This window comes from Lepus europaeus, chromosome 7 (genome assembly GCF_033115175.1).
Source record: "Lepus europaeus isolate LE1 chromosome 7, mLepTim1.pri, whole genome shotgun sequence".
Lineage (NCBI taxonomy): Eukaryota > Metazoa > Chordata > Mammalia > Lagomorpha > Leporidae > Lepus > Lepus europaeus.
In genome coordinates, this window is record NC_084833.1 from 105,303,170 (window position 1) to 105,329,829 (window position 26,660).

Sequence of the window (26,660 nt, forward strand, 5' to 3'; positions counted from 1 at the left end):
CAAATATTTTTGAGTCCTAATGTCAGTAATTAGGACAAAATTATGGCTCAGTTTTACTACAGTGTCCGATACACGTACTTACTTCTAATTAAAGCTTTGGGAAATTTTCTAGACTTAGACAAAGATATCTATCCCTGGATTTTCTTGATACTTGAAATAACTTATTAAAAATTAAAATTCAATCAAATATGGTTGGGTGGTCTCTAAGTCAGACTGCCAGGGTTCAACTCTCAGCTCTGCCACTTACTATATGCATGATCTTGTATGTGACTTAAGCTTACCATGTTTCCATCTTCTTAACTATTAAGCAACCTCTCAACTAGATTACCCCTTATATTAGCCTATCTTTCAAGGATGTTTTGAGCATTATATAAAGTAACATGTTAATGCAACAACATCTTATACATAGGAAGTGTTCAATACTCACATCTCTAGAGTCTTCCTCTTAGAACATCCTCCTATTCTATATTTTTCTATATAAGTTGCCATAAGCCAGGAGACAGTTTGCTTAAAAAGACTAATAAGAAACAGAGCAGGCTCAGTTGTTAGGCACCGGTTTTCTATTCTGTCAGATAAAAGCACAGGGATGGTCAGAGGAGGCCTGGCTTACTCTGAGGAGTTTCAGCCTCTTTCCTGGTATCATTTGTGACTTCTGCCTTCACTGACACCAGAGCACTACCCGGACGCCTCCCAAGCAGTGGAGAACTGCTCTGAGGACTCTGCTCTTTAGGACTGGAGACTGGTGGGAGAGCTACTTTACTCCTCTGACCCAGTCTCTCTAAACAAAGTGCTTTTAGCCAGGCAAGAGGCTGCGTGGTTCTTTATGAGCAAGCCCATCAGATCAGAGTTGTTTGCCTCTAAGTGGAAGCTTTTTTGGCAGTAGCTGCAGGATACATTCTCCATCAGAAGCATTATGCAAGGCTGGGTCTTGCCATTCCCAGCGATAAAACACTTATGTAGTATTACAATTAATTAAGTCACAATGAAGTCTAATCAATAAAGATTCAAAAATATTGTCCACAAGAGATCTCTATGCTCTTGCCGTCACTACAGTTTTTACACTGTAAATTAATTTCCCTTCAGTTAAGTAAATGATCGTATTACATTTGCTAGCAGGTGGTACAATTGAGGATTAAGGCAAACTAGGCTTTAAAAAGCAGGTTTCTAAAAATATGTTGTCACTGAATGATTTTTGGTGCTCAAAAAATTTAATGCTGGTTTCCAACGCTGGGAAGGGAGTCAGAGAAGTATGTGCTCACACATGTAGCCAGGCCAGGTCTCATCTTCTGTGAGAGCCCAGGAGAACAAGTTTCAACCTTTAATCCTTCTAAAGAGGTTCTGGGATTCTGACAAGCCTAAATAAAAAACATTAGCCTGGACCAAACTTACTTTACTTGAGACACAGAAAGTCAGTAGCTCAGGTATCTCTCTCTTTATTTGTTTTTTTAAAGATTTATTTATTTTATTTGAAAGTCAGAGTTACAAAGAGAGAGGAGGACACAGAGAGAGAGAGAGAGAGAATCTTCCATCCGCTGGTTCACTCTCCAAATCGCCACATGGGCTGAGGCTGGGCCAGGCTGAAGCTAAGAGCTAGGAGCTTCATCTGGGTCTCTCACATGGTTGCAGGGGCCCAAGCACTTGGACCATCTTTCATTGATTTCCCAGACACATTAGCAGGGAACTGGATCAGAAGTAGATCAGCTGAGACTCTAGTTGGAGCCCATATGGGATGCCGACGCTGCAGGCCGCGGTTTAACCTGCACCACAGCGCCGGCCCTCAAACATTTTTTTTAAACTGTCAACTGGGACTTGAGTTGTGGTGCAGCAGGTTAAGCTGTGGCCTGCGACGCCAGCATTCCATGTTGTAGCGCCAATTGGAGTTAGCTGCTCTGCTTCTGGTCCAGCTCCCGGCTAATGTGCCTGGGAAGGCAAGGCAAGATGACTCAGGGACTTAGACCCCTGCCACTCATGTGGTAGCCCCAGATGGAGTTCCAGGTTCCTTGCTTTAGCCTGGCCCAATTGCAACCATCATGGCCATTTGAAGAGTGAACCAGAGGAGGAAAGATCTTTCTGGGTCTCTCCTTCAATAACCTATGTAACAAAAGGACATAAAACACATCTTGCTGAAAAAAATAATTCCAGATCATTAATTTTATCAACATAACACAAGAGTTGGAGATTCCACAGTTAAGTGGTGATAAATAATTGTTTTTCATTTAAAAATATTTACAGACTATTTATATCCTACCTGGTACTGTCAGGTTTTATGGAAGATTATGATGTGCAAAACCCATTTTGATATAAAACACAGTTCTGGTATCAGAGTGTATTCTAGGGGGCAGGGTGGGGAGAGATATACACTTTATGGTAAAACTAGGAATATAAAATCAACTCAACTTTGAATAAATCTTCTTTTAAATTTATATCACTATCATTCCAACTTGAAAGCATGTGTCTTTAGCACACTTTAGGATGCCCACAAAAGGAAATTTGTATCAAACAAATAAGACCAGGAATGAAATATCCACTAATTGCGAGGACATGTCATTCCACACATTACTGACAATAAAGAGAAGCTCAACATTCTTGAACTAGCTGTATCCATTTGTAGAGTATGGCCTCCCCCACAGCTGTGGATGCTCTGGAATTCAGTTTGGCTAGAAGGAGCTAGCTGATAGGGCCTCCTTCCAACTGGCTTTTTCTCCTAAGCAACAACTTAGGAAAACTATGTTAGTCCTGATGTCATTTCAAGATCCTTCTGACAGAAGAAAAAAAAAAAACAGAATAAACTCGACTTAGGTCTATGACAACAGCCTGAAAAAAAGAAATGATCTGTTCTTAAGGATTTCCCTCAACCACATTCTCTCCTGTACTGCAGTCCTAGCAGACCTGACAGGCTGGAAAGTAGCTGCCTCCTGCCTCCGCACAATCAGGTCTAATGACCTACAACTGCGGCCAGAAACAGGCACCGTAACCAGAAAAGGACTCAAGGAGACTCCAGATTTCTTTCACACAAACTTGAAATTTCATGGTGTCTAAGTTAAGAAAAGACCAAACATCCTTACTGATTTTCTCCTATGCCTTATCCTTTTGACAGTACCTCTGGTGGATCTTGGGATTCAGCCCTATGGCATTAGACAACACCAAGCACACGTATGTTCCTGAAGGCAGCAGAGATCATACTACTCACTTCCCAATCTGGGTTGTTGCTCATTTTCTATACTTAAAGCTTTGAAAAATTTCATTCCTATTTAGGGAATTTCTTAACTGGGATTAAAGAGTGGCTTTCTCTGACTCTTTAAGCTTTCATGTTAACATAAATATTAGTTCTTTCTGAATACTTAAAATGCTATATAGTTTATTTGTAAGCATTAATAGAAAATGTGGGGGCTAGCTGTGGTGCTGGCATTCTATATGAGAGCTGGTTCAAGTCCCGGCTGCTCCTCTTCTAATCCAGATCTCTGCTTATGGCCTGGGAAAGCAGTGGAGAATGGCCTGAGTGCTTGGGCCCCTGCACCTGAGTGGAGCACCTGGAGGAAGCTCCTGGCTCCTGGCTTCAGATAAGCTAAGCTCCGGCCTTTGTGACCATGTGGGGAGTGAACTAGTGGATGGAAGATTTTTCTCTCTGTCTCTCCCTCTGTCTGTAACTCTGCCTCTCAAATGAATAAATAAAATCTTAAAAAAAAAAAAAAAAAAAAAAAAAAGAAAGGAAAAGAAAATGTGATCAACGGCATGTTAGCTCTCTACTGGGATCCACTATGGAAGCCAGCTCTGGTAAGGCTTGAGTAAGAATCTCTCATGATGATGAAAAGCAGTAGAAGCAGGAGGTGGAGAAGATCCAAGCTGCTCACAGGAAACACTGGACACTGGAAAAGCAGAGGAAGTGGTTTGTTTACCTTCCCCTTGTCTTTTTTTTTTTTCTTTTTGCAAAAGTATGGTGTAGTAGAACAAATACTGATTTGAGTACTGACTTAGTTATTTGTTAACTGTGTGGCTTTAGACAAGTTAACTAATGTCTCTAAATTTCAGCTTTCTAAACTTCATTAACATGATAAAATATGTACCACTACCAATTACAGAGTATAATTACAAAGCTCAAATTAAATCAGATGTAAGAAAATGTTTTGTAAACTCAAAAGCCCTAAAGAAACGCAATTTCTTGATGTTGTTATTTGAATAGTCCTATCCTCTGGAAGGACTTCTGTAGTCAGCATTTTAACAAACTTATGAATCATGTTGTTCATTCATTTAACAATGAGTGTCAAGCACTGTGCTAAGCCCCGGAAACATAGCCATGAACCATACCCATTGGGGTCAAGTGGCCATGGGGTGGGAAGGAAGAAGGTAAGAAACATACAACGTCACGTAAGGGTGAGTACCATGATGAAATGACAGAACTGTGGAAAGAGAACGAGGAAGGCAGTCAGGAAATGCTCTCTATGAAGACACATGAATATGTGATGGGACAGGAATGTCTGTGTTTGGCAAGTCTGAGAATAAGCAAGAATGCTTCTGTAATGGGAGCTCAGAACCTGAGGTGCAAAGTTAACAGGAAATGAGATAAGGTTGGGGGGCAATCCCCACCATGCCTCGTAGGCCATAATAATGACGACTTGCCCCATTTTACTCTTAGTGTAAATGGAAGCCATGGTGGGTGGGGAGGGCAGCCAACAGTCAAACAGGATCCTGACACAGGTGTACTTCTTAGTAAGCACTATTGTGTTCCAGAACCTACGGGGTTACAGATAACTGTGAAGAAGACATGCTTCACCTGTACTTCCTCCACACTCACAGTCTGGTATGGAAAACAATGAAAGAAGTCTACTTACAATATAAAGTTTAGTAAGTATCATAAGAGAAATTCAGAGACCGGAAGAGTAAGTAGAACTGACTTCGATTCTTATTTCTACCCCCTCTAACGTCTTATCCTAGATTCCAGAATACAGGAGTGGGTGGAATGGAGTATGAGAAGAAAGAAGTAATATGGGCCAAGGGAACTGCTCTAGCAAACATGGTATGTTTAGCGACCTGGAACAAAAACTACAGCAACTGTAGAACAAGAGTTGAAAGGACAGGCAGGAATGGAGTCACAAAAATATTTCTAGGCCATTATTTTTCAAACAGCAGTCATGTGATCACTTTAGTAAGTTGTAGTCAGCTTTTTTTAATGGCATAGAATAACATATAATAGAGTGTACTGCACATAGTAAAGCTAAGTTTTGCTTTAAACAAAATTTTCAGAGTGGGCCTTGTGATACACGGGGTTAAGCCACCACTTTCGATGCCTGCATCCCATATCAAAGTGTGGGTTCAAGTCCTGGCAACTCTGCTTCAGATCCAGCTTTCTGCTAATGCGCCTGGGAAGGCAGCAGATGATGGCCCAAGGACTTGCACTCCTTCCACCCATGTGGGAAACAAGGATGGAGTTCCTGGCCTGGCCCACACCTGGCTATTGTGGCCATTGGGCAGTGAACAACCAATGGAAGATCTCTCCCTGTGTGTTCTCTCCCTCTCTCTGTCACTCTGCCTTTCAAATAAATAAATCTTCTTTTAAGAAAGGGTGAGGGCCTGGTTGTTGTGGTGCTGTGGGTTGGTCCTCCATGGCACCACCATCCTATACAAATGCCAGTTTGAGTCCTGCTACTCTGCTTCTGGTCCAGCTAGCTCCCTGCTAACTCACCTGTGACAGCAGCAGAGGGTGGCCCGAGTGCTTGGGCACCTACCATCCACCTGCTGCTTCTGTCCGGCCCAGCCCTGGCTGTTATGGGGAGTAAACCAGCAGATGGAAGATCTCTCTCTTTGTGACCCTGCCTTTAATATAAATAAATAAATCTTAAATAAATATATAAATCTTAAAAACATTTCAATTCAGGGCCGGTGCTGTGGCTCACTAGGCTAATCCTCTGCCTTGCGGTGCCGGCACACTGGGTTCTAGTCCCGGTCGGGGCACCGATCCTGTCCCGGTTGCCCCTCTTCCAGGCCAGCTCTCTGCTGTGGCCAGGGAGTGCAGTGGAGGATGGCCCAAGTGTTTGGGCCCTGCACCCCATGGGAGACCAGGATAAGCACCTGGCTCCTGCCATCAGATCAGCGCGGTACGCCAGCCACAGCGGCCATTGGAGGGTGAACCAACGGCAAAAGGAAGACCTTTCTCTCTGTCTCTCTCTCACTGTCCACTCTGCCTGTCAAAAAAAAAAAAAAAAAAAAAAAAAAAAAAACATTTCAATTCAGTGGCATGCTTATGTTCTGTTTTGCAGCATAAAATGTGTTTTTTTATTATGGTCATAGTAAAAACAAAATGTTTCAAAGCTGGTACTTTCCCCAATTTAAGGAGTAAAGGTTTACCTTGGAAGGAATGACAAATCACTAAGAAGTTGTAAGCTGGGGCTGGCACTGTGGTGCAGTGGGTTAAAGCCCTGGCCTGAAGCGCCAGCATCCCATGTGGGCGCCAGTTCTAGTCCGGGCTGCTCCTCTTCCAATCCAGCTCTCTGCTATGGCCTGGGAAAGCAGTGGAGAATGGCTCAGGTCTTTGGGCCCCAGCACCCGCATGGGAGGCCCAAAAGAAGCTCCTGGCTCCTGCCTCCGGATCGGCGCAGCTCCGCCCATTGAGGCCATCCGGGGAGTAAACCAGCGGATGGAAGACCTTTCTCTCTGTCTCTACCTCTCTCTGTAACTCTGTCTTTCAAATAAATAAAATAAATCTTAAAAAAAAAAAAAAAGTTGTAAGCTGAAAATGGTATGATCAGATTTTGGGAGAGAGGAAGAAGATTTTGTTCATTTTTGTATCTGTGTTTTCGAAAGATGACTTGTGCATCAACATGGAGAATGAATTAGAAGGGGGACAAGATTGGAGCCAGGAACTCATATATTTTACTATGCTTAATCTAGGCAAGCGAGGATGATAATATGATCTACACAAGTGGCTACAGAAATGGAGAGTTAAATCTACAGAATTTGGCCGGCGCCGTGGCTCAACAGGCTAATCCTCCGCCTTGCGGCGCCGGCACACTGGGTTCTAGTCCCGGTCGGGGCACCGATCCTGTCCCGGTTGCCCCTCTTCCAGGCCAGCTCTCTGCTGTGACCAGGGAGTGCAGTGGAGGATGGCCCAAGTGTTTGGGCTCTGCACCCCAGGGGAGACCAGGATAAGCACCTGGCTCCTGCCATCAGAACAGCGCGGTGCGCCGGCCGCAGCGCGCTACCGCGGCGGCCATTGGAGGGTGAACCAACGGCAAAGGAAGACCTTTCTCTCTGTCTCTCTCTCACTGTCCACTCTGCCTGTCAAAAATAAAAAAAAAATTAAAAAAAAAAATCTACAGAATTTGGTAATCAATCACTTCTGGCAATGATGCCAAAGAAGGAATCAAGGATTGTGTCTGCCTTGGTCAGGTGGGGATGCTAACTACTAAGACAGGGAACACAGACTAGAGCAAATCTGGGGAGAGGTGAGTTGAGTTCAATTTTGAAAAAGTTTCCAATGATATGACTTCAAGCCATGTAAGTCAAGACAATGGGTGGCAAATGGTTGCATATACAGCCAGAGGGCCTAAAGGAGAGCCCTAATCCAAACCTGTAACTGGAGATTGATTTAAGGATGGACAGAGAAAGAGAAATCTGGCAGACAATCCTGAGAAGGTGTATCCAAAAGCCAGCAGGAAAACTGGGAATGTGGTGTCTTGGAAGCAGAGAAAAATATGTTTCAAAAAGTGAAGTGACTCAACAATGAGAAAACAAAAAACTTGAGTGAAAAAATGCGCAGAAGACCTGACAAGACACCTCTTCAGAACATTCAGGAGGCCAATAAGCACGTGAAAAGATGTTTATCACCGTAAGTCACTGGGAATTGCAAGGAGATGCCACTATATAGTTGTTAGGAGTGGCCAGATCCAGAACACTGACGCACCACATGCTGAGGATAGTGCAGAGCAACAAAAACTATTATTCACTGTGACTGGCAATGCAAAATGGTACAACCACTTTAGAAGACAGTTTGGGAGTTTCTTATGCAATGAAACATAGGGGCCAGCATTGTGGCTCAGCAGGTTAAGTTTCTGCCTGTGATGCCAGCATCCTGTATGGTTGCAGGTTTGAGACCTGGCTGCTCCACTTCCTATTCAGCTCCCTGCTAATGTGACTGGAAAGCAGAAGACAGTCCAAGTGCTTAGGCTCCTGCACCCACACAGGAGACCTGGAGGAGGCTCTGGGCTCCTGGCTTCAGTCTGGCCCAGTCCTGGCCGTTGTGGTAATTTGGGAGTGAACCAGTGGATGGAAGATCTCTCCCCCTCTTTGTATATGTGTGTGTGTGTGTGTGTGTCTCCTCCTTTCTCCGTAGCTCTGCTTTTCAAGTAAATAAAAAATAAATCTTGGGGGCCAGCACTATGGCACAATGGTCTAAGCCTCCACCTGCGGCATCGACTTCCCACATGGGCACAGATTTGTGTCCCAGCTGCTCTTCTTCCTATCTGGCTCTCTGCTGTGGCCTGGGAAAGCAGTGGAAGACGGCGCAAGTGCTTGGGAACCATGTACCCACATGGGAGACCTGGAAGAAGCTCCTGGCTCCTGGCTTCAGATTGGCCTAGCTCCGGCCATTGCAGTCATTTGGGGAGTGAACCAGCAGATGGAAGACCTCTCTCTCTCTCTCTCTCTCTGTAACTTTGCCTCTCAAATAAATAAATAAATAAATAATCTTAAAAAAAAATTCTAACCATATGATCCAGCAATTGTACTCTTTAGTATTTACCCAAATGAGTTGAAAATTTATGTCTACACAAAAACTGTATAAATATGTAACAGTAGCTTTTATTCATAACTATTAAAACTGGGAAGCCACTAGGATGTCCATCAGTAGGTGAAAGGATAGTAAACGATGATATATTTAAACAATAAAATATTACCCAGCAATAGAAAAGTGGGCTATCAAGCCATGAAAAGACAGGGAGGCATCTTATACCACTAAGTGAAAAAAATCAAAGCAAAAGTGCTACATAATGTATGTATGTTTCCAACTACATTACATTCTGGGAAAGGCAAAACTTATGGAGAAAGTAAAAGGATCAGTGGTGGCCAGGAGTGAGGAGGCAGGCAGGGACGATTAGGCAGAGCACAGATGATGTTTAAGGCAATGAAACTATTCTGTATGATACTATAATGGTGGATACATGTTATTATACATTTGTCAAAACCCATAGGATATTCAACACGAGAATGAATCCTAGTATGAAGTATGGATTTTGGGTGATAATGATGTGTCAATGTAGGTTTAAGGACTTTATCTAGTGCACAATTCTGATGGGGGGGGGGATATGTTTATAGTGGGGAAAGATGTGCTGGGGCGGAGAGGGCAAAGTGTTTAGGGAAATTCTGTACCTCCCATGAACCTGCTCTAAAATACAAAGTCTTATTTTGTAAAACATACAGAATGGTGAAGCGCTCAATACTGCCGGGCAGTTATTATGATAAATATGAGGAATCCAACTATCACGGTGACTCTGGCCAGAGCCATCCATTGACCACTTTTCTGCTTCCAGTTATAGTAAAATTGGACAGAGTTGAATTTATTTCCCTTCTCTATTTTTCTTCCTCCACTCCTTTTCTGCTGTATCCACATGATTTAGGCTTTTGCTGCAGTCCTTCCACCAAACTTGCATCAAACAGCTCCATATTTCTAAATGCAATGTTCAGTTCTTGTGGTTCTCCGGTGACAGAGCAGCTGCACTCCCCAGAGTTCTTCACTCCTTCCCCTTAGAACAGTTTCTCCACTGTTGTCCAGAGGAGCAGACTCTGGCTCACCTCACTAACCATTCTTAGGATACCTCTTTACCTTCTCAATATCTAAATATTGGTATGTTCCAGAGCTTAATCCTCGGACCTTTTTATTTCTTTATAATCACTGCCTAAAAAGCAATCTCACCTCATAGCTTTAAATACTATCCACACTGATACTCCCATTTGAATACCCCTACCCCAGAATTCTCTGCAAAATTCAACTGCATATACAATATCTCAATTTAGATGTGTAAGGAACATCCCAAACCTAACACAGCTAAAACATCCCCTCCAAACGTCAATACTTTTCTTCACTCATCCACATCTTATTAGCCATAAATCCAGTCTTCCAGCTGCTCAGGCCAAAAATCCCGGAGCTAGCCTTTATCAGCAAATCCAACACTAAATATTGTTGGAGTCAGACTGCCTAGGTTCAAATTCTAGTTCAGCCACTTAGTAGCTGTGTTATCTTGAGAAAACTGCTTAACCTCTCTGGCTTCAGTTTTATCACCTATTTAAATGGAGAAGACAACATTACATATCTTATATGGTTGCTATAATTATTTAATTAGTTAATGTCTTTAAAAGCTTTGAACAGTGTTCTGCCACAGAGCACACAGTTATCACTTCAATCTCACCCCTTCTCACGGCTCTCACCTGTACATCCCAGTCTGGGAACCAGCCACCAAGATTTCTCATCTAGATTGTTGTAAAAGTCTCCTACTAACTGGTCTCTTCCTTCAGCCCCCATACCTTCAGACCACAGGCAAAACAGTAGCCAAAGTGATCTTCGTTAAGCCAAAAGCACTGTAAAATTCTTTCAACTTCTTTGTATGTTTGAAAATTTTCATAATAAAACTTGGGAGAAAAACAAAAATGGAATATGTCACACTTCTGTGCAAACCCTCCAATCCTGGACATTTCATTCAGAATAAAATTTTTATTTATTTATTCATTTTTGAAAGCCAGAATAAGAAAGAGAGGGAGAGACTGAGAGAGATCTTCCATCCACTGGTTCACTCTCCAGATGGCTGCAACAGCCAGGCTGAAGCCAGGAGCTGCTTCTGGGTCTCCCACGTGGGTGCAGGGCCCCACAGCCTCGAGCCATCCTCTGCTGTTTTCCCAGGAGCATTAGAAGACAGCTGGATCAGAAGTGGAGCAGCCCAGACACGAACTAGTGCCCAAACGGGATAATGGTATCACAAGTGGCAGCTTAACCCGTTAAACCACAATGCCCTGAAAGCTAGTCATTTTACATGAACTGACTGGGCCCCAAAATCAAGCTTTCTCCTACTTCTCTGACCTCCCCTCTCTTATCCCTGTTACTCCTGACTTTCCAGCACACAGGCCTTCTTCCTACGCATTTGCACTCTTCATTTGAAGGAAGAAGGTATGTCCCTTGGGTTGACAACAACGTTGCTTCCTCCCTGATGCTCCTCTGACTGGGACTTCCCAGACTGCACAGCTCACACCCCCGCCTCTCTGCGGTCTTGCTGAAATGCCACTTTCTCAATGGAGCGGCTCTCTGACCAAACCCTTTTGAATAATCTCCCAAGCGCCATCCTAAACTCAGCTTTTTAAATTTTTCACACAGCATTTTTCATTATTCAATATATTAATAAGTCATCAATTCTATGGATACTCAAATCTAGTCCAAGTTTCATCTATTTATTCTAAAATGTAATTCATTTGTGCTTATGGTTTGTTGCCAATCCAGTGCACATGTTTTTCTTAAAATTAAGTAAAACTAAAAACATATACTACTTTCTACACTGTCTCTACAATGCTTTTCTTCAGGGCAGGTATTTGGCAAAGCAGGAAAGACACCACTTGGTGGGGCCAGCCCATATCCCATATCAGAGTACTTGGGTCTGAGTTCTGATTCTGCTCCAATTCCAGTTTTCTGCTGATACACATCCTGAGAGGCAGGAGGTGATGATGGTTTAAGTAGTTGGGTCCCTGCCACCCATGTGGGAGACCCAGATTGTGTTTCCGGCTCCTGGCTTCAGTGTGGCCCAGCCTCAGCAGTTGTAGGTACTCAGAGAGTAAACTAGCAGATAGGAGCTGTGTGTATATGTACATGTGCCTTTCAAAAAGAGTCTGTATGTGTATATAAATGATGATGAAATATTGTAGATTCTAGTTATGTAGTACCTGTTTTCAGTATTACATTTTTTAACCCTATTGCTCTCTTTTTTTAAAAATGTCCCTTAATTGGAGTCCGGAGGATAAATAATATAGAAGTAGGAAATGAAGCAGTAGCAATCTAAGATGCAAAACCCATTTTATCTTTGCATTTAAAACCATTTTACAATGGAGCCACAGTAAATGGAAATACTACCCAGTAAAGGGGAAGGGGGCAAGACAGTGATAAAACAGGAACATTTACTGCATTGCCACCACGTGATGGGCCTAATGACTCATTACATACATTATTTAATTTAGTTCTTATAGTAATAGCCCTCACAAAACTCTTAGCTAATTTATGGAGGAAACTAAAGCTCAGAGTCTAAATTCAAACCCAGGCAGGGCTGTCGGATAGCAAAGTCTATATAATCTATTCCTTTAGAACCTTGCTTTCTGGAGGTGCTGGGTCAGCAAAATGTTGTTAAGGGGCTATTTACACTCCATCACCAAATTCTTACCATGGTAATTTAGGATAACTTAGCATGTCTAACTTTCCATGAATCCAGTCATAGGTGTGTAATGGCAACTCCCTTACCTGTGGACATAAAAAATGGGATGCGGAACTTTCCACTCAGGACCCGGGCCCGCAGATTCTGCAATGTGCTCCCATCAAATGGCAGGGCACCACACACAAGGACATAGAGGACAACGCCAAGACTCTGCATCCAAACAGAGAGTATATACAATTAATCACACCAGAGGAAACAAAGGAAACCACTGCTAGACGATGGTGATTCTCACACAAGGTAACAGAACAAACTCTTCCCTCTGGTTTTATGAGAAATGTTATGTGGCACTGTCAAAGCCAATCATCTTTAGAATGGTTAACATTCTTCTTGGGTTCCAGACATTAATTGGGGGTCACAGCTAAAATTTCTCTTAGTACTCATCCTCCAGGAATAAGAAAATGGCAACAATATAAAGAATTTCTGGTCCTTGTCAAGTGCCCCTGCTCATACCAGCCCCGGGGGATTATTCTGCAGACACAAATGGGAGAGTCTGAAACCCAGGGCTCTGTCTGTAAGACACTGCTTAGGAAAGACTTTGTATAAAGAAATGGGAATTGGAAGAACAGGTAACCATGATCTCAATTCACAGGCAGCATTATGTGGCCTTCCAGGATGAGAACAGTGCCATCAATCAAGGATTGTGGGACATCAGAGAAAGCAGTTACTTACCCAGATGTCCACTTTGGGCCCATCATATTCCTTTCCTTCAAAGAGCTCGGGTGCAGCATAAGGAGGGCTGCCACACCAGGTCTTCAACAGCTGCCCAGGAGTGAAGAGGTTACTAAAGCCAAAATCTAGAAAGGCAAAAAGACACAACTCACTTGTTTCTAGTCACTAGAGTAAAAATTCCAAATCATTAAGTCTGACTATCAAAGGCAAAAAGAGAAGGTTTAGATATGGCCAACTACTAACCTGTAATAAAAACAATGAAAGAGATATTACATGAGTTAGAATGCACAAGATATCTGGTTAACTAAAAGTAAAAGATTGGTTTACATCAGCAAAAATAGCACTGTTCCTTTCATAAATCTAGGCAGGCTGGGCTTTGTGGTACTTGTACCTTTTAAGAACAAAAATGAAACTGAATGATTAATATTAAGACTATATCATAATCAATAAATACAGGTAAGCTTTCTCAAATAGATCCAGAATTTTCAGATTATTTTTACTTCTTATGACAAACATATTTAAGACCACTTAAAAACTAGAGAAAATGATAATACTATCATTAAGACGGCTGATTCCAAATGAAGACTATGCAACTTACAGATAAAATTGAACCAAGAATGTTTGCATTTTAACTTCGACCTCTGAACTTAACTCCTTCCCCCTTTTCTCTTGCCCTCATATTGTGTCCTTTTATCTTTTTTCTTTCCTCTCACCTTTTAAGAGCGAGTAGAGAGTAGGTAGGAGGGGTGACTCTTGAGGAATGCTGAGAAAATGAACATCCAGGATGGCAGGCCACAGAACAGAGAGCAGCTGATACACACATGCTGTTATTTATAAACCACACTTCCTGCAATCCCACCATCCCCACATGCTAAGGACCTACCACTCTGTGCAAGTCTTCCCTCCCTCTTCTTGTTTGACTCTGCCATTGATAATTCTGTCTCCTGTGGCTTTTAATTTCTTTCTACTTTCTGTTTTCCGGTGGGCATTTATGACTTTACTTACCCCTCCCCACGCTCTATATTTTCTCAGGGTTCACTCTTATTGTCTCACAATTTCTACCATAACTTGTCTGGGAATATTTAACCAAAATTTCTGTCTCTGGACCTAGGACCACTCTGAAGTTCCTGGCATGAATGTTTAACACTTACTTGGAAACAAACACCACAAACTCATTTTCCAAACTCAAATCTGCTCTTCCAGTGATGCTCCTATCCTCACTGGAAGCATTACAATCCCTGTTATCAGGAATAATGAAGTCAACTTTACTTTCAATTTCTTTCTTCTTCCCATTTCGCAAGCCAAGCTGATAAAACGTCTGTTTCTACCCCGGTAAGTGTGTTCTGAATCCATCCCCTTTCTATTTCCATTGTTACCATCTCAGCTCATTTTCTTATCACTGCTGGCCTAGAGCAAGGCTATGATTACTACCTGTGTCTATTTCATTTCCCTTTAAGCCATCACAGCACAGTAAATGTTACACAATTCAGGTCCCCTTGCCTCCTGGCTCAGAAACATTTGGTGGCTCCTTTCTGCTTACAGAATAGTCCTAACCTCTTAGCATTGTTATTTGAGGTCCTTTACAACCTAGCTCCACCCAACCTTCCCAACTTACCCAGGCCCTGCTAGCATGACTACACTATTCACATCCTGTGTTTACATGCCTTTCTTATGCAATTTCCTCCCTGTGCCAAGCCTTTTCCTTTCTTTTCCACTTTTAAAACATCACCCATTTTCAAGGCCTGGTCAAATATTACTTCCTCGATGAAGCTTTAACTGACAGAAAATACCAAGTCAACAGTTTCCTCCCCTGCGCTCTACATCTCAATTATCACTCTGCCGTCTATTAAACTTTGTTGTATTATGTGTTTGTTCCTTCTACTAGTCAGTGAACGCAAGGAGCACAGTTTTATATCATCTTAGTTTCCACGCAGTGTTTTTAATACATAGCAGTGACTTGAGAAAAGGTCATGAAATGAAGCTGCAATAAAATCACTGGGCCAACCCTTTCCCCAGCTCCTGGCTTCTGTAGCCTTCTCACACTGACAATGGCAGCTGGCCAGCTACTACGAGCCTCCACCTCCTAGTCATTCCTCCTAAGTTTCTAAAATTAGCTTAATGATCACAAGGAGCCTGGAGGTCAGGACCACAATTAGAATCATTATAGCTCTAAGAAACCAAATGCTCTCATTCATCAAAGGAAATGAATGCCTCCTCTGTGAAGTCTTCCTGGATCTCCTACTTTCTCTGCACTCCTCCATTACTCTGCAGACATAGATCTCCAATCTAGTTCCTTAAAAACTGACTCTCATAAAGATCGACCCTCTCTTTAATTCCTTAGCAATACCTTATTCTTCTTACAGTACCTAATGTAATATTTAAACACAGTGGGAACTTAATAAATGCTGATTATGAATTAAACTGGTTTTAAAACTCCACCAACTAACCTACAACTTTTGAAACAGTATCTTTAATGTACAACTTAAAAAAATGTATAACTTAATAGTCTGTACACACTCTAATAGACAATGGGCCCAAAATCTCAATAAATGAAATTCTGCAAAGTAGATGTCTTTGGGAATTATACAGAAATATTTATAAATTTTTTTCATTAATTTTCAGAGACCTTCACTGGGTCTTTTTCCACGACTGAATTTCTATTTCTCCACAGAGCAGAGGACACATGTGGATGATTCTGTTATAACTGATAGAGTCTGACATTGGGGCGGCTGAATAGCAAAGTCCAAAAGAAAGAACTGTAGAGCTTTTCTATTTGTGTCTTAAACAGAGAATGCAGTAAGAGAAGCAACGGTTAAAACCAGTTTATTTTAAAATTTCCTAATAAGCACTTTAAAATATATAAGAAATTTCTCAGTTTAAACCACTAATGCTCTACCTACAATCAGTAACCTTTCCATCCTTTCATTCCACTGCAGAGGGGAAGGCACAAACTTAATAGCATGAGCTTGTTTATGGTATCTAACAAACAGGAAATCTTTACAAAGAATATCAAAGGAAACTAGCTTCACAATGGTGGCAGGCTTACACTACTATTAGGTTTCAACATGAGAAATGAGCATACAAGAATAAACGATCTGATGAGGACCTGACAGCTAGAGAGGTTCACATCTGGGAAGCACCTATTTCTACAGTATGTTCTAGACAAACAACTGGCTATAGCCAAATAGGTAGGCCTATGGCCAAAAGCAAAATTTCAAAAAAATTCAACAACAAAATGTTACTGGTTTACTCTTAGAGAGAGAGAGAGAGAGAGAGGTTTATTTATTTATTTGAAAGGCAGAATGATAGAAAAAGACAAGAGAGAGAGATCGTCCATCTACTGGTTCACTCCTCAAATGCCTGCAATAGCTTGGGCTGGGCCAGGCCGAAGCCAGGAGCCAGAAACTCCATCTGGGTCTCCCTCCCCATGGGTGGGAGAAGCCCAAGTGCCAGAGAGCTAGATTGGGAAGTAAAGCAGCAGGGACTTGAACTGGCACTTTGATATGGGATGTTGGCATCACAATCATCAACTTAACTCACTGTACTATGTACTACATTGCCAGTCCTACAATCCTTTCTTGAATATGCCAAACCTAACAGGATCTGGACCAGCCTCCCTTTTCAATATACATATTATCATAAATTGACAGTTTCGTTATCTTCCCTATTACTGGCGCTTTACAAGTATTTCACATTACCTTTCAGTATTGCCCTCTATCTTGTAAGATAAAATTCTGATCAGTTCACTGTCCATTCAGCTATAATGGTTTCTCAAAATTTAAAATATCCCTGCAGGAGAAGCCCAAACTATTAACATATACAAAACCTGAAACTCATGTTGAAAGCTAAATTCTTTTCAATCAGCCCTTCAGGGACTGAATAACTGGGATGGAGAGAATACCTTCTCTTCATTCTTTTAGCTGCTTGCATTTTGCTACACATTTTAAGAGGGCTGGAAGGAAAAAACAAAAGCAGCTAAAAGGCAAAGTAATCTATTGTGGACTTGTTGGTAATTTAGGGAAGCACCAGGAGAATGTTGGGATAGGTAGTAGGAAGTAGAGGCAGGATGGCGTGGAGGGGGAACAGATAGATATGGAATAGAATTACTAAGATTTTTGTTGTTTTTATTTACATGCAAAAACAACAGAAAAATTAACCATCTTGGGAGAGAAAATTCTCGTAACAAAAATTGGCACAATTGACAGCACGGAATTTTTGTCTGATGTAAAAACTGGCTAAGATGGTAGGTGTTGTGGTACCAAGGGTTAATCCAACATCTGGGACACCTGCAGCCATACCGGAGTGCCTGCTTCAGATCAGCTTCCTGCTGGTGCATCCTGGGAGACAGAGGAAAATGGCTCAGGTATTTGGGACCCAATCACCCACATGGGAGACCTGGATGAAGTTCCTGGTTCCTGGCTTCAGCCTGGCCCAGCACTGGCTATTGTGGCCATATGGGAAGTGAACCAACAGGTGGAAGATCTCTCTCTCTAACTCTGTCTTTCAAAATAAAAAAAAATAAATCTTAAAAAAAAAAAAAAAGATAACATGAATTATCCATGAATGCTTTTAAGTCCCTTAGTACTGCATGACTCAGCAATTTCATTCCTAGGTTTATATTCTTAAATGTTTAGGAATGCATATTAATGTTTAAGCATATACCAAGATGATTGTTTAGGAATGTTCACTGAAGCCCACAAATACACCAACAGATACAATGAAGAAAAGATTTGTAGTACATTCATACCATAGAATAATGAATTAATCACAGCTATATTAACATCAATCAATCTCACACACATATTGTGGAAATAAGACACAAAATAATGCATTCAATAAGATTCCATTCATATATAGCTCAAAACAAGAAAAACTTTAGCACTTAAGGAGGGGCCTATTGCACATTGTATTCAATATAAATGGCAACTCTTGAGGCAAAACTCCTAAGTGATGCATTACATCAGTAATAAAACCATTTTATCAAAAAAAATTGTAACACTATAAAGAGCATAAGTAAGTAACATGAAAGTCAGGACACAAATTACTTCTGGAAGAGGCATGAGGCAGTGATGGGGGTGCAGTCCGGACTGATGAAATATTCCGCTTTTTAGGTAAGAGGTAATTGTACAGGTGCTTGCTTTAGTGATTCATTAAGGACTATGCCTAAGTTTAAGGAATATTTTCTGTATATAAACATAGTATTTCAAAATAAGAGGAAAAAGTGATAAAAAAGAATAGCTCCCTGTTCTCGCCCACTTTTATTTCATGCTATCCAAGAAATTGGATTCACTGGAATCCCTGGGACTCTGGAGCAGAGGGAGCAGGTTGTTCTTACTCCGATTTCCCAGGACCTAACAGCACCGGCTGTTGTGCCCATTTTGGGACTAAAACAGCAAATAGAGATCTTTCTTTCTCTCTCTCTGAATCTGTCATTCTGCCTTTCAAGTAAATAAATAAATAAATCTTTTTAAAAAAAAGAATTACCGTGGGGTAAATTACGGTATATCTACTTGATACACAAACAAGATTATATTAAGCAGCATGGAAATAGAAGCAGCTATAAAATTGTATATACACATTATAATTATAGAAAACATGAATATGGAGAAAAGATAAAAGGAAACATATCCAAAATGACAGTAATACCTTCAGAGGTGGGATTATAGTTTGAATACTTAAAAAAACTCTTGTTGTTTAAATGCCCTATAAAATGCTTATATTATTTATAGCTAATTTTTTTCAAAGATTTATTTATTTATTTATTTGAAAGTCAGAGTTACAAAGAGAGAGATGGAGAGGCAGAGAGAGAGAGGTCTTCCATCCGATGGTTCACTCCCCATTGGCTGCAACGGCCGGAGCTGCGCCAATCTGAAGCCAGGAGCCAGGAGCTTCTTCCGGGGCTCCCATGCGGGTGTAGGGGCCCAAGGACTTCGGCCATCTTCTACTGCTTTCCCAGGCCATATCAGAGAGCTGGATGGGAAGTGGAGCAGCCAGGACTCAAGCCAGCGCCCATATGGGATGCCAGCACTTCAGGCCAGGGCGTTAAACCACTGTACCACAGCTCCGGCCCCTTTAGCTAATTTTTTGAAAAGATATATTTATTTATTTGAAAAGTAGAGAAACAGAGAGAGACCGAGAATTTCCATTTGTAAGCTTATTCCCCAAATGCCCAAAACAGCTGAAGCTAGCTAGGCCAAGAGAAGCCAAGAGACAGAAAATCCACCCTGGTCTCCCAAGTGGGTGGTAAGAACCCAAGCACTTGGGCCATCATCTGCTGCCTTCCCAGGCACATGAGCAGGAAGCTGCTACAGAAGTGGAGGAAATAAAAATAAATAAATCTTTAAAAAAAAAGGGGGGGGGGGCACGCTGTGGCATAGCCGGTAAAGCTGCTGCCTGCAGTGCCGGCATCCCATATGGGCGCCAGTTCAAGTTCCAGCTGCTCCACTTCCAATCCAGCTCTCTGCTATGGCCTGGGAAAGCAGCAGAAGATGGCTCAAGTCGTTGGGCCCCTGCACCTGTGTGGGAGATCCGGAAGAAGCTCCTGGCTCCTGGCTTCGGATCGGCACAGCTCCGGCCTTTGTGGCCATCTGGGGAGTGAACCAGCGGATGGAAGACCTCTCTTTTCTCTTCTCTCTCTCTCTCTTTTTCTTTCTATCTCTACCTCTGCTACTCTCTCTCTGTGTAACTCTGACTTTCAAATAAAAAGAAATAAATTAAAAAAAAAAAAAAAAGAGAGAGAGAGAGAGAGGTGGAGAAGCCAGGACTCAGAGTGGCACTCTGATATGGGATGTGTGTGAACAAAGTGGCGGCTTTTAATCCACTAAGCCACAATGCCTGTCTCATAATTAAAATTTAAATATAGGCTTCAAAACATGATTTTGAACAATAAGAACTACAACATTGAGCTGTCATGCTTTTCAGATCATTTTCAGATACTAATGCTAATAAAAATACTTTAGTATATTTTACTCTTTATTTATTAGCAATAGGAAAGTTTCATGATTTATAGATTCAACAATAAAATGAACACTCTGGGGCAGGTGTTTAGAACAGGGAGGCCCATATTTCATATTGTAGTTCCTGTTTTCAAGTCCCAGCTCTGCTCCCAATTCCAGCTAGTGCACACCCTGGTCCTTGCCACTCACGTGGGAGATACAGATTAAGTTCCTGGCTCCTGTCTTTGGCCTGGCCCCACCCTAGTTATTGTGTCCAATTGGGAAGTGAGCTGGTGGATGCAAGATCTCTCTTTAAAAATAAATGAATAAAAATTAAATGACAAGTATTCTGAAGAGTTACAGAAGAAGAAATTGGTTACCAGGATACTCTCACCCTCACAACAGAAGAGATATGGGTGGAACTGTTCTCTTCATGTGGCCTATGGTCATTTATTTCTCCACTTATAAGTGGTTCTTAACATAATTTGTTAAGTTTCTGTTCCAACTCCTAACACCCTGGTTGGTTTGCATTTGTTTGTAAGCTAAAATGGCAACTTAAGTCCCTTTCTCTAATATAGAGCAGTAGACTTTAATTTGAACCATATGTCTGTCTCCAAAGGAGAGTTTAAATACTAGAGCTTATTATCAACTTTAAGACTTGAAATTCTTTGTTCTAGGCAAGACCAAGAGCTTGGAACTTTATAAGGTAGTAATATCGTATCCTTAAACATGAGTATATCAGCAACTGGACATACAAAGATATCAAGGGGGAAAGAAGGAAGAATGGGTAGCACTGATTTAACAATCAGGGTACCTGCTACCAGGAATTCTCTTATTTGGTCTACCTCTTCAGAGAACTATCCTTGATTTCTCTTTGGCTGACCAGAGAACAACCCAAAGCAGATGTAAACAGACTAGCCACAGCTTCAGCTAGCTTCAGTGTTGCTAGTATCCACTGCAACTGACAGCCAACCAAGGGGAACTTGGGCTTCCTTGCTGCGTAAGTCAACAGCTTGGAAGTAGGGAGCTGAGAGAAAAAGGCAAGTGGTGAAATATTTATCCTAAATGAACAACCTCACCAGAAAATATTGTGATAAGATCTTTCATTTTTCCAAATTTCAAAGCTTCTGAGGACTCGCAATCCCAATACTGCAATTGCAATCACAGACAAAGATGAAGAACAGAAATAATTTTGGCCCTTAATTATTTCACAATGGACTTTTAAAAATGGAAGGGGGTTGGGAGAGCTATTAGATATTAGAAATGGCTAGAAATGACTTAGAGAACCAAAGATCAACACTAGCATAAGGACACTGTATAAATAGGGTTGAGACTGTTAGACTGCCTGTTAAAACGGAACATGGCACAAATAAAAAAACTAATTCTGCCTTTCCTAGGCAGTATTACCAGCCTGGAAATCACATGACGCAAAGGCTTTATCTGAAATTAAACAAAACAGCAGTCAACTGTGTGGCTCTCAGAATCACGGTAGTGATGAAGGATGAGTTTCCAAGTTCCCAGGAGTCACAACATTAATTCACTCTTGAAAACAGGTCCTGGGGAGTCCTCAGTGTTTAGCAATCACTCCGACCCCTGGCTGAACTTTCAGACTAGGAGCTAATAAACAAGTAATGCCAAAACCAACGGACTCACATCTTAAGCACATATACACAAGAAACAAACTCCTTTATGCGGAAAAAATAAGTCAAGTAATATGCTCATTTGATTTGGACTAGCATTAGAATGGTCGCATTTTCAGTGAATGACATGTTATCTCCCACCTCCAAAAACACCTTATCATATCGGATCACTGAGCTCAGCTATTTTTTATTTTAAGATTTATTTACTTATTTCAAAGTCAGAGCAATAGAGAGGTAGACAGAAAGATGTTCCATCCACTGGTTCATTCTCCAAATGGCTTCAATGGCCAGAGCTGAACCAGGCAGGAGCCAGGAGCCCGGAACTTCATCTGAGTCTCCCAGGTGGGTGGCAGGGTTCCAAGTGTTTGGAACATCTTCTGCTGTCTTAGCAGGTGCATTAGCAAAACACTGGATGGGAAGTTCAGCAGGGACTTGAACTGGCTCTCCAATATGGGATGCCAGCATTACAGGTAGCAGCTTAACCTGCTGTACCACAATGTCAGCCCTTAAATGGAATTCTTGAAATTATGAGTGAGGACTATTATACTCATCATTCTAAATTTCATCAATTAGAACAATAAAAATTCATGCATTTCATCAGGTAAGTTTCTAATTTCTAACAATTTCCCAAATTAAAAATACATATGGTCTAATAACCAAAAGCCTACTTTTGGAGGAAAGCAGGTACAGGCTATCATTTAAGGAGCTATAACGTCTTACCCAGAAATTAAGAGTAGTTATGAAAATATTTTCTTAAATCAAAACTAGTAGAGTGAACATAATTAAAATGACAGCAGACATCTGAAAAGCAAGCAATCTGAAAGGTAATCTGTAAATATGATAATAGGAGTAAGTGTTCTCCAAATTCCTGACGGATCCCAAATGTGTCTTAGTACAAGATGAACAAAACAGACATGGCCCCTTCCCTCAAGGAGCATATTAGTCCAAGTGGAAGAGATACACATGAAACACCTACACATCTAGCTATATAATTAATCCCCATATAGGTTTTAAGGAAAGTTCAGGCAGCAATTGGCATACAATGGGGAGGGTAGGGGGCGCTGTGGTGTAGTGGGTAAAGCCACTGTCTGCAATACTGGCATCCTATATGGGTGCTGGTTTGAGTCCAGGCTGCTCCACTTACAATCCAGCGTCCTGCTAATGCACCTGGAAAAGCAGAAGATGGCCCAAGTGCTTGCAGCCCTGCACCCACTTGGGAGACCTGGATGAAGCTCCAGGCTTCAAGCTTCAGCCTGGTACAGTCCCACCTGTTGCGGTCACTTGGGGAGTGAACCAGTGGATGGAAGATCTCTCTCTCTCTCCCTCTCTCTGTAACTCTGCCTCTCAAATAAATAAAAATAAATCTTAAAGAAAGAAAGAGAGAGAGAGAGAGAGAGAGAGAGAGAGAGAGAGATTCTTTCCTGAGGAAGATTCTATCAAGAGTTCAGAAAATTTTTTGGTATGATCAAGAAAACCAAGTGTTATACTTGAATTAGAATGTAAAGCAACTGTAACCTATTTAATGGGTGTCTGGCATAGCAGTTAAGTCACCTCTTGGAATGTTGGCATCCCATTACCAGAGTGCCTAGTTCAACTCCCAGGCACTCTGTTTTTGATACAGCTTTCTACTACTGTGTATCCTGGGAGGCAGTAGTGATGTCTCAAGTACTTGGGTCCCTGCCACTCACATGGAAGACCCAGACAGAGTGGTGAGTTTCTGGCTTTGGCCTGGTCCAGCCCTGGCTATCACATTTGGAGAGTGAACAAGCACTCTGCAAGATCTCTTACTCTGCTTCTCTTCCTTTCAAATAAAATGAAAATAAACAAATAAAAACATTAGAAAGAAATAATTTTAAAAAGTAATGTATTCTCTTAAAAACCTCCCAAGAAAGAAAGTTTTAAAATAATTTTGATATTTTCTATAATTTGATAAAATGACTAACTTTAAAAAAGTTACTTTGCATCAGTACATAATTTTATAATTGATTTGAAAATTATTTATTAATTTTATGACAAACTCGTATTTTCCCATTTTACAAGTGACTCACACTTATTTCTTACAGAGTGTTAAGAAAGGTATTAATTTCAAGTTTATATATCATGTTCAGTTATGAAGCCACATATACACTGATTGATACTAAAATGAAATCAATGAAAACTTTTTATGACCTGTATCGGGAACACTTGAAAACCAAACTGGTTATCTAAATTATTCTCATGTTATTTTTAAATGATGCAATGACAAATTTTAAGCCAGTATTTGTAAGTACTTCTGTACTTCTTTACAAATAACACATTATGAATGTGGATAGTCCTTATTTCCAATAAACCAGCCTAGACATAATATTAGACAGCTAGGTATAATATATATCTCTGTGCATGCATGAGTGTGTGTTTGTTAGTTTAAATGTTACATGTGTGTATAATACATATAGTTTTTGTATTTTTGATTTTTAAAGCCCTAGAAATACATCTTAATGTTCTATGTAAGAACTACGATCAAGGCCGGCGCCGCGGCTCACTAGGCTAATCCTCCGCCTTGCGGCGCCGGCACACCGGGTTCTAGTCCCGGTCGGGGCACCGATCCTGTCCCGGTTGCCCCTCTTCCAGGCCAGCTCTCTGCTGTGGCCAGGGAGTGCAGTGGAGGATGGCCCAAGTCCTTGGGTCCTGCACCCCATGGGAGACCAGGATAAGTACCTGGCTCCTGCCATCGGATCGGCACGGTGCGCCGGCCGCAGCGCGCCTACCGCGGCGGCCATTGGAGGGTGAACCAACGGCAAAAGGAAGACCTTTCTCTCTGTCTCTCTCTCTCACTGTCCACTCTGCCTGTCAAAAAAAAAAAAAAAAAAAAAAAAAAACTACGATCAAATGAAAATAATTTATGAATTTGGTGAAGTTTATCTTGAGGTATTACAAGAATTATCATTTTTACACTCATTAATTTAAATTGTGGCTGGCGCCGTGACTTAACAGGCTAATCCTCCGCCTTGCGGCGCCGGCACACCGGGTTCTAGTCCCGGTTGGGGCGCCGGATTCTATCCTGGTTGCCCCTCTTCCAGGCCAGCTCTCTGCTATGGCCCGGGAAGGCAGTGGAGGATGGCCCAAGTCCTTGGGCCCTGTACCCACATGGGAGACCAGGAGAAGCACCTGGCTCCTGGCTTTGGATCAGCATGATGCGCCGGCCGCAGCGGCCATTGGAGGGTGAACCAACGGCAAAAAGGAAGACCTTTCTCTCTGTCTCTCTCTCTCTCTCACTATCCACTCTGCCTGTCAAAAAAAAAAAAAAAAAAAAAAAAAAAAAGATAATTTAAATTGTAACACTGTGTTACTTACATTCTATGTAGTCCAGTGGTCCAAAACAGATGGGAATTTAACCAAATACAATGAAAACCTGAATCCTGTTCAAAACGTTGTGGTAACCAATTACTGAACAAGAAATGGAATGACTGAATCATAAGCATGCTTATTATCTCCCTGATAGTACACAGACTCAGTCAGAGGCCCTCAAAGAATTCCATTTAAGGAGGATGGGAGAAGACACAAACACTTCACTTACTAACTTCTAAAAACTAGAAAAGGCAAGGAAAGTCAAGAAAGGTCATTCTCACTTTTTATGACAGGAATCCGCTGGAACACTGAGACTCTCTCAAGAATGAGCAGTCATTGGCTGGAGAGAGATCCTGTATACTACTTGAGGTGTTAAAAGTAAGCATAGCCTGAGAGAAAAAATCCAAAGATCACATTTATCTGACTGTGTTATTAAGCAAATTGTGTCTTCCATTTCAGCAACCTGGACTTTTTTTTTTCAGTTAGGCACAAAAAAAGATAAAAATATTATAGTTACTTTCAGGATTTTTTTTTTTTTTTTTGACAGGCAGAGTGGACACCGAGAGAGAGAGACAGAGAGAAAGGTCTTCCTTTGCCGTTGGTTCACCCTCCAATGGCCGCCGCAGCCGGCACACCGCACTGATCCGAAGGCAGGAGCCAGGTGCTTCTCCTGGTCTCCCATGGGGTGCAGGGCCCAAGCACTTGGGCCATCCTCCACTGCACTCCCGGGCCACAGCAGAGAGCTGGCCTGGAAGAGGGGCAACCAGGACAGAATCCGGCGCCCCAACCGGGACTAGAACCCAGTATGCCGGTGCCGCAAGGCAGAGGATTAGCCTATTGAGCCACGGCGCCGGCCCAGGATTTTTTTTTTTTTTTAAATTTTATTTATTTATTTATTTATTTGAAAGAGTTACACACAGAGAGAAGGAGAGGCAGAGAGAGAGAGAGAGAGTGAGAGAAGTATCTTCTATCCACTGGTTCACTCCAGTTGGAGTTCAACTCCCCAGTTGGCCACAACGGCAGGAACTGAGCCAATCTGAAGCCAGGAGCCAGGAGCTTCCTCCGGATCTCCCATGCAGGTGCAGGGGCCCAAGGACTTGGGCCATCTTCTACTACTTTCCCAGGCCATAGCAGAGAGCTAGATCAGAAGTAGAGCAGGGGGGCATGAACCAGCGCCCATATGGGATGCAGGCACTACAGGGGTGGCGGCTTTACCTACTACGCCAAACTGCCAGCCCCCTCTCAGGATTGTAAGAGGACTGATAAATTATATTCAATACTCATAAAAATGAGGACCATTTTCTGGACTAATGGAGACTTTTGCTAATATCTGCTACCTATTAAGGGCCTGCTGAAGTAATTAGTCCATTCTTTTTGAAGATCCTTTCATTTGAAGTTTCTGTCATACTTTATACAACATAATGAAGACTTCTTCATAGTCAAAGTGAAGTAACACTCTAGGCAATTCGTTAGTCCCTTCCCAACAGCAACTTGCAGATAAAGAGCTTATAATCCTTTAAGAAAATCAGATACAGAGAATCAAGGTAGGAAAAAAGTCCTTTCGGTTTCTACATCCACTAATAAAATTCAAACAACACTAAATGGATAGAAGATCAGTGATCTTTTAAAAGCAT

The 26,660-nt window shown here is 41.7% G+C and overlaps 1 protein-coding gene across 6 annotated transcripts in view; it reads right to left on the reverse strand.

Annotated features, from left to right (window-relative positions):
- Positions 1–26,660, reverse strand: part of SIK3 (SIK family kinase 3) — a 242,380-nt gene that overhangs the window by 45,091 nt on the left and 170,629 nt on the right. For all 6 annotated transcript variants that reach the window (XM_062197073.1, XM_062197070.1, XM_062197074.1 and 3 more), the window contains exons 5-6: positions 13,125–13,249; positions 12,482–12,605 (exon numbers count right to left, since the gene is read on the reverse strand). In XM_062197073.1, the coding sequence (XP_062053057.1) occupies positions 12,482–12,605; positions 13,125–13,249 (249 nt within the window). The remainder of the gene's footprint in view (positions 1–12,481; positions 12,606–13,124; positions 13,250–26,660) is intronic.